Source organism: Polypterus senegalus, chromosome 3 (assembly GCF_016835505.1).
Source record: "Polypterus senegalus isolate Bchr_013 chromosome 3, ASM1683550v1, whole genome shotgun sequence".
NCBI lineage: Eukaryota > Metazoa > Chordata > Cladistia > Polypteriformes > Polypteridae > Polypterus > Polypterus senegalus.
In genome coordinates this window covers 66,606,654-66,615,583 of record NC_053156.1, presented here as the reverse complement: position 1 = coordinate 66,615,583, position 8,930 = coordinate 66,606,654, and the positions used below count along the sequence as shown (strand labels likewise).

Sequence of the window (8,930 nt, the reverse complement as noted above, 5' to 3'; positions counted from 1 at the left end):
GATAGCTTGTGGTCTTAACTAAATGATACTGTCCTGTACCTCTGTTAGCACCTGCATGGTACACCAGGGGCCTCATGTATAACGCGTAGAACTCGCACTATAACATGGCGTAAGCACAAAAGCCGAAATGTGCTTACGCACAGAAAAATCCAGATGCAGGAATCTGTGCGTACTCCAACTTCCACGTTCTTCCGCTACATAAATCCCGATCAGCGTGAAAACTAACGCTCGTGCACGCGCATTTTGTAACGCCCCAAATCCTCCCAGAATTACGCCTATTTGAATATGCAAATCAATATAAATCGCCCTTAAGCGCAGCCTTCTGTGAAAAGACAATGGGAAAAGCACGGGGAAAATATAAGAATTTCAGCGAATACCAAGTGGAGGCAAAGGAAAAACATACTATTTGTTCAAATAAACCGTGGTATAATCAACAAAATGAAGTTGATCGAGTGACATAGCGTGTTGGAGAAACTTGAAAGCTCACATTCACAAAATGCACAGTGCGGAAATAAAAAGAAGTCACATATCAAAGTTGCCGTGAAAGAAGAGTTGTAAGCCCACTGTCTGAGTGTCATATGAAAGCTTATTAGGGTACAGAGAAAAAAGGCACACGGTGGGGAAAAGCACGAAATGTCAACTTTAATCTCGAATTTTCCACTTTAATCACGTAGTTTATTTTGTCATTTAGTAGAACATTATAAACTTCATCTTAAAATCGTTTAATTAACCAGTTTCTCAAAATTACATCGTAATTAAAGTAGCACGTTAAATGCTTTGTTTTGTATTTGATCTTCTACTCGTATGTGATCTATGTGTGTGAATCACTACTTGCTTCTTAAACTGGCTCTCTTCCTCCAACTGGACACAGAGTCCATTACATTTGTGATATTACAGCTCTCTGAATAACTAACTAATGTATACGTGATGTCATTTTCATGATGATAGGAGCTAAAGCACATTATTAAACATGTGTTTCATGAGCCTCGTGCTCATGACAAGCATTATCTTTTGTCGAAATTTGTCGCTGCGTTTTTAGCTGTGTTGTTATTTTCTCTTTCTGTTTTATATTCAATATATATTGGCGCGCGCCCAAGAGTCCTTGCTTTTCTTTCCCCAAGTAACCGATCGCCACACAATCAGCTCTGTAATAGAAGTTAAGCCATCTGTAAGCTTAGCGCCGATTCTTCAAAGCGTTTAAAGAACATTGAAATATCTTCGTAGTACATGTTTAATTATTCTATCCTTCACGACACTCCCAGTGAAGAATATAGATTATTTAAATGAAGTTAAAGTTTTATGTGTATAATTTAACAAACATATTTTGCTGCATTTCACCTTAAAAATGATATCGTCATCATATGTAAATACGCTTTATAAAGTGGCCCAGGTTGTGAGATATTATAACTGTAGTGCAAGTTTACAGTGGGGTGATTGTACTTATAAGTACAAACCGTTCTACAAGGAGCAATTGATTGAGTGCATTTAAAGTTCTTGGGATTAAACTGTTTCTGAACCGCGAGGTCCGTACAGGAAAGGCTTTAAAACATTTTGCAGTGGCTGAGGTAGCGTGTCCTTAAAGCTGTATACCGATAATTCTCTTTCCGATCAGCTGCTGCTGTGATTCACACTCAGATACAGTGATATAAATACTCCGAGTCTTGCAGTGAGAGTAATATGGAAAAAGATGATCCGCTGTGGCAACTCCTAACGGGAGGAGCTGAAAGAAGAAGAAGAAGAAGAAGAAGAAGTGAGAGTAACAACGCTAAAGCAGTTATGGTATTTGGAATACTATGGCTGTTCCCTGGACCATTATATTGTTACGAGTTAATTACAATCAGATGCATTACACTAATAAACAATATGCGGTTAGTTTCTGTGTATTTATAAAGCCGCGTCATGAAAATAATGAGTAATCACACAAGAACAGTACCATTGCTTTGACGCTGGGTGCCGCCAGTTTGCAAAACCGAGCGGAGAACTTGCGTACGACAAGGCATGAGGTACCGTGGAAAAGTGCGTGGCTTTACGCCAAGTGTAGGTTTTATACATCGCGATTTGAACGTGGAAAAGTTCTTACGCAACATTTCTGTGCGTACGCACCGTTTATACATGAGGCCCCAGGTGTCTTCTTAAACGTGTTTGTCATTTCTCAGTCATTTTACATAAATGTCCTTGTAAGTAAATGTTAATATATACTAGGGGGCATCTTTAAGTCAGCCTATCTAGTACCAAGTGAGGCGTCAGCTTGAGTACTGTGTTCAGATTTGGTCTCCAGGCTACAAAAAAGGACATAGCAGTACTAGAAAAGGTCTAGAGAAGATTGACTAGGGCTACAGGTGATGAATTATGAGGAAAGATTAAAAACTTTATCAGGTTAAACAAAAGAAGACAAACAGGAGACAATGCAGTGTTCAAAATTAAAATGCAATCATCAAGAGGTAATTAAAGGTAAATTTCACACAAACATTAGGAAGTTTATCTTCATACAGAAAACAATAGACACATGGAGAAAACTTCCAAATTATGTGGTATACAGTAGGACATTACAAACCTTCAAAACAAGACCTGATGATATTTTGGAAGAATTAAGTGTATAGGACAGCTGAAGTTTGTTGGTCTGAATGGCCTGTTCTCTCAAGTCGATTGTTCTAATGTTCTAATGACCCAATTTCACCTTTAGTATAGCCTGAATTATTCAAGACATGAATTAAGCAAAGTGATAGACACTTTCCTTGCAGATTTTAATCCATGTAGACTTGATATTCTGATGTAGTTCCTTCAAATTTTTCTTCTGCATATCCATGCTATGAACCTGTTTCCACCTCATCCCAAAAGTGCTCTTTTCGATTGAAATCTGTTGACTGTGTAGGCCATTGCATCACTATCATGTTTATGGAACCTATTTGTGATGATGCCAGGTTTGACAAATGTCACGTTGTCCTACTGGAAGTATCCTTTTGATAAACATTAGAAAAGTTTTCATCAGAACAGATCATTTAGCCCAACAAAACTCCCAATTCTGTTCAAATATATTCACCAAAATAACACTAAAACAAAATTTGAAGGTCCCTAAAATCGTGCTCTGTGGTACTCCTTATTAATTTCATTCCATGTGTCAATAAAAATAAAAACATTCTAACATTTATGCAAAATTTAACTTGAACAAGTCCCCCTGCCCAAGGTTTGTTTCCTACCTTGCACCCTGTGTTGGCTGGGATTGGCTAGAGCAGACCCCAGTGACCTTGTAGTTAGGATGTAACAGGTTGGATAATGGATAGATGGATGGAAGTCCCCAACTGTCTCCTCCTATTCTCCTTGAAGAATTTATTTTACAATAACAGCAGGAATCCACTGTATTGTACAAATTCCCTTCATAATGTAAATCACTTGATCTCATGTATTTTCTCAAAGGAATACTCTATCCAAAAATGATGTATAAGCACAAAATGTAAATACTTTCAGTTGTAAAATAAAGTCAAGGCACTACTTGGAAGATCTTTGTATGTCTTTGCTGAGATATCCACTAAAACTTAAGACGAGACACTTGTGAGAACACCGGGATATTTTTTTCTCAGGAGAAAAATCTGAGAAGAATGAGACAAAAGAAAACATCTCCATTTTATTTCTGTCTGATCTCATTGTTGTCTAGAAGCAACCAAAACATATTAAGGAGATCTCTTTTTTGTGTTTTCATTTCTATGGGTTCTGTGAAATTATTGCAAGATTATAAGATTGCTTGAACATTGCAAAGCTATGGGGCTTTTCATTAATTGGGACTCTTGTCACTATGAGCTTTAAAATGTTTTTATTACAATGCACTTAGTGAATAAATAATACTGCACTGCAGTCTTTTTTTCTTGTGTTTTTAAATGTCTGACATTTTTATCCAGTGCAGCTGAAATAAGCATTCTCACAACTCCATAAAGCTTAATTGTGACTATTGGCATACAGTATACATGTATAGTATCATATATCTTTAACATATGCTATTGATGGTGGCAGCCCCAGCTCCAGACCATAACGGTATGGGGTGCATTTAAAATGTTAGGAGGGGCATGGTGTGAGGAAGTCCTAAGAATCCAACATGTGACAGTATAACCAACAGCATGACTGGCTACAAGAGGGAAGTGAGCAAAAGCCAGCAACAAAAAAGGAGAGCTTCAGCTGGTGAGCACAACCACCATAAAACTTATCATAATGCCACCTGATACAAGGTACATTTCTGCAGAACACACAAAATATGTGCAGCTACACAGGCTTCATTAAACAGTGTATTCTCAGAACACTGGACAAAAATAATATATATACAATTTTATCAGATATATATGTGATGATGCGGTCCTGCTCCATGCCCACCACTCTTCTGGGAGCCTCTCAATCCCAACACCGTCGGTAATGTAACTGGTGCTTTCTTCTTTTACCTGGCGGCTCCCCTGCTTCTCCCATCCAGGCCCTGAACAGGGGAGTCGCTCTACCTGCAGAGTGGAGATTGACCATGATCAAGGACAGCTCACTGTGGAAGGCAGCAGGAGTCATGGAGGCTTGGGAGGAAGAGTCTCAATGTGAGCGCCCTGGTTGTTGGGGAACCCGAATCTCGGTCTGGCAGATTAGCTATATGGAGCCAGGGGTCAGAAGGCAGTTCCACCTGCAGGTAGAGCGACTCCTCTGTTGCAGGTTCTGGATAGGAGAAGCAGGGTAGGGTAAGATGCTGACCTTACCAGAGTGACACCTAAGGTGACTCTCTCGCAGCCACACATTCTTGAAAATAAAGGTGTCAGAGAGGTTCTTCAGAGCAATGCCATAGGGGAAACATTTTTGGTTCCCAAAAGTTTTATCCATATGAATGTTTCAGAAAGAACTTTTATTTAGATCAGTAACAGGCTCCATATTGTGAATAACCATAAACAGATAGATGCAGATTTGTGAAAGGCCAAAGGCTCATGATTTTTAAAAGCACTCTGCTTATAATAATACAGGCTAAGTCCAGGTTTTTTTAAACTTTACTGTCTCCTGCTAGATAGCCTACCATACATATATATATATACATAGATTTCAGTTTTTTTTACACATATTAGACAGTTTTTCAAAGCACAAAGAACCAACTTTTATATGCAAAGAACCTTGACAAAATGGTGCTTTGTAAGCAAAGGCTCAACAAGAAACTATGGAACTCAGTAAAGAACCATTTAGTGCCATTAAAGAACCCCTGTTAAGAGTGCACTTCAGTCAAGTCTGACAGCATGGGTGGGTAAGTTTAACATGGTATTTTTGCTTAGCCCAACTAAATGATCCCAGGAGCAAAGTCTGGATGGTGCTCATGTTTTAATTGAAATTTAACGTAATTTGACGCGACAGGGGCCTTGTTTAGTGTTTTATACTTGGACCCATCAACTTCTAGACGCACCACAGGGTATGACATTGAGAAACAGCAGCATGTCAGCATTGTGCTTCATTTGCCTTGCAGTGTACTCTGCTTGTCACTAATTTATATTATTTGGATACATTTAAGGGAACAAACTACACCAAAAATGTAAAAAAGAAGGAAACAACAAAAGAGAGGTAATCATTTAAAAGAATGGAAAAATACAAACACTTTAAATTTCTTATAAATCTCATACTACTTTATTATTTTTAATGTAATGTAATGTAGAATAAGTGAGGGAAAAATGATCCCCTAGTTAAACAATGAAAGTGATTAAAGGTAAAGCATTTAGTTGAATGTGAAACAGAATAGAACAAAAACCTGCAGCCACTGAAGTCATAAATTCCTCAGCCACACGACCCATTAAAGTTGGAAGCCCACATATATAACAAGTCAAAGATAATACAACAGATTATTTTATTGCTAGAAGCTGGGGAGCTGGAGCCTTGCATGATAAGAATTAACATATATATAATATACAACTATTCAAACAAAGGTTTTGAAAAAATACTATTTAATGTGGTTTTCTTCACAACTGATCCAAACTTCTCTTTGTTGACTGAACTAACCCTACTAAACTAATCTTACAAGACCTCTGGGTTCAGTGCAGTCTATCCAGTTAACTAGTATTTGGTAGTCACAATCAGCAGGAAATATAAAGATCTTTTATAAACTCAATTTCTGCAATCTGTTTCAAAGCATTGAGGAAAATATCAACAGGGTCAACTCTTCAGCTTGCTGTAAGAATGAAAATTAAATAATTATTTGCTTTCCAAGTATTTTAACCTTTTTTCAGAGTGTTCCAATGTAAATAAAGTAATCTTTTTCCAAAGAAATTGTAAACGTATTTATATGGAATGTAGTGGGTGACTTGGCACTGCTTGACTTTCACCTTTACTACCGGGTCGCAAATTGTTGTAACTTGACCCAATGGAAGGAAGTAAAAAGCACTGAGAATGCACCAAATTGATTAGCTTTGGAAAGAAAATCTTACTAAAATTTCTCTTTGCATGCCTTGTTTTTGCAGCAGCTGTCAATAATTATCTTCAATTTACTAGCAAATGTTCAATTAAAATATAAAAGCAACAACAACAATAACAACATTTATTTCTATAGCACATTATCATACAAATTAATGTAGCTCAAAGTTCTTTACATGATGAATAAAGAGAAAAAAAAAAGAATTAAAATAAGAGAACACTAATTAATATAGAATAAAAGTAATGTCCGATGGCCAGGGAGGACAGAAAAAAAAAAAAAAAAAAACTCCAGACGGTTGGAGAAAAAATAAAATCTGCAGGGGTTCCAGACCATGAGGCCACCCAGCCCCCTCTAGGCATTCTACCTAACATAAATGATCAGTCCTCATTGTATTCAGGGTTCTCATGGAAGGACTTGATGATTATGGTCACATGGACTTCTGGCCTTTAATCCATCAATGTAGGGACATCATGGTGCTTTGATTAGGTGGTGGTGGCGCAGGTTGCCACCACAGAAAACTAGAAAAAAAACAGAAGAGAAAGTTGGGATTAGTAATAGTAGTAATAGTAATGATAATTAATTGAATATACAGAGCATCAGGATTAAACTAAGATGAAGCTATGAGAAAGCCATGTTAAAGTAATGAGTTTTTAGCAGTTTTTTAAAGTGCTCCACTGTATTAGCCTGGCGAATTCCTATTGGCAGGCTATTCCAGATTTTAGGTGCATAACAGCAGAAGGCCGCCTCACCACTTTTAAGTTTAGCTCTTGGAATAATAAGCAGACAGTCATTTGAAGATCTATGGTTACGATTTGGAGTGTAAGGTGAAAGACATTCTGAAATAGAAAATGGAGCGAGATTATTTGAGGCTTTGTAAACCATAAGCAGGATTTTAAACTAAATTCTGAAAGACACGGGTAACCAACTGGAGAAATGTGCTTGGATTTTCCTTTCCTAGTTAGGATTTTAGCAGCTGCATTCTGTACAATTTGCAGTTTATGTCTGCACTAGTTGCAAATGATTTAAGTCTTTTTTGGGTAGTCCTGAGAGGAGTGCGTTACAGTAATCTAGTTGACTGAAAACAAAAGCGTGAACTAGTTTCTCAGCATCTTTCAATGATATTAGAAGTCTAACTTTTGCTATATTTCTTAAGGGGAAAAATGCTGCCCTAGTGATCTGATTAATATGCCATTTAAAATTCAGGTCACAGTCAACTGTTTCCCCTAAATTCTTTACCTACGTCTTGACTTTTAATCCTAATGCATCAAGTTTATTTCTAATAACCTCATTATATCAATTATTGCCAATCACTAAAATTTCTGTTTTCTCTTTATTTAGCTTGAGAAAATGACTACTCATCCATTTAGAAATACAAGTAAGACATTGTGTTAGTGAAACAACAGAGTCAGGGTCATCAGGTTCTATTGATAAATACAGCTGCATATCATCAGCATAGCTGTGGTAACTCATGCTGTGCCCCGAGATAATCTGACCTAACAGAAGCATGTAAATCGAAAAGAGCAGCGGACCCAGGATAGAGCCTTGTGGAACACCATATAGAATGTCATGTGTCTTTGAGTTATAAATACCACAACTAACAAAGAATTTTCTACCTGCCGGATTCAAACCAATTTAAGACACTGCCAGAGAGGCCCACTCATTGACTAAGACGATTTCTAAGAACATTGTGTTCAATGGGATCGAATGCGGCATTTGTATCTAAGAGAATGAGAACAGATAAACAGCCCCTGTCTGCATTTACTCGCAAGTCATTTACTACTTTAACGAGTGCAGTTTTTGTGCTGTGAAACTTATCAAGAATACTGTAGCATGTTTATTGAGGAAGTCATTTAGCTGCATAATGACTGCCTTTCCTAGAATTTTACTTAAGAAAAGCAGGTTATAATTGGGTCTAAAATTTTCAAAAGCAGAGGAGTCGAGATTATTTTTCTTGAGTAGGGATTTAACTTTAGGGCTTTAAGACAGCAGTTTTAAGACAGTCTGGGAAGACCCACCGTATCTAATGACAAGTTTACTATGTCATGAATACTATCGATTAGCATGTTCGATACTTCTTTGAAAAAACTTGTTGGTTTTGGGTCAAGGATGCAGGTGGAGGGTCTCAGTTGAGAAATAATTTTATATAAAGCAGACAAATCTATCCTGGTGAGGATCCCAGGATATCATTAAGTTAATATCATTAAGTAAATATCATTAAGTTTTTATTTGAAAAATACAGCAATAGCCTCACAAGTTTCACTGGAAGCATTTTGGAGGCATTCCTTTGTGTTACCTGGGTTTAGCAGATGATCAGTCGTAGAGAATAAGACTCTGGGATTACTGGCATTGCTATTTATAATTCTGCAAACAGAAATCGTTAAGACAGCAAACCATCAACAATAAAATAATTACACAAGCACTGACATAGAAGACCAAGACACACACTGAATGAGAGTTAAGCCCAATAATGGGCACGTTTATTTCACAGCAAACAATGTACAGAAGCTTCCTAGCAAAATCAAAC

At 37.3% G+C, this 8,930-nt stretch overlaps 1 protein-coding gene across 1 annotated transcript in view; it reads left to right on the top strand.

Moving 5' to 3' along the window:
* The first annotated feature begins 4,498 nt into the window (after nt 1–4,498).
* The window catches only part of LOC120526494 (polyunsaturated fatty acid 5-lipoxygenase-like), a 29,493-nt gene continuing 25,061 nt past the window's right edge, over nt 4,499–8,930 (top strand). The window contains exon 1 of the mRNA XM_039749658.1: nt 4,499–4,654. Coding sequence (XP_039605592.1) covers nt 4,499–4,654 — 156 coding nt within the window. The remainder of the gene's footprint in view (nt 4,655–8,930) is intronic.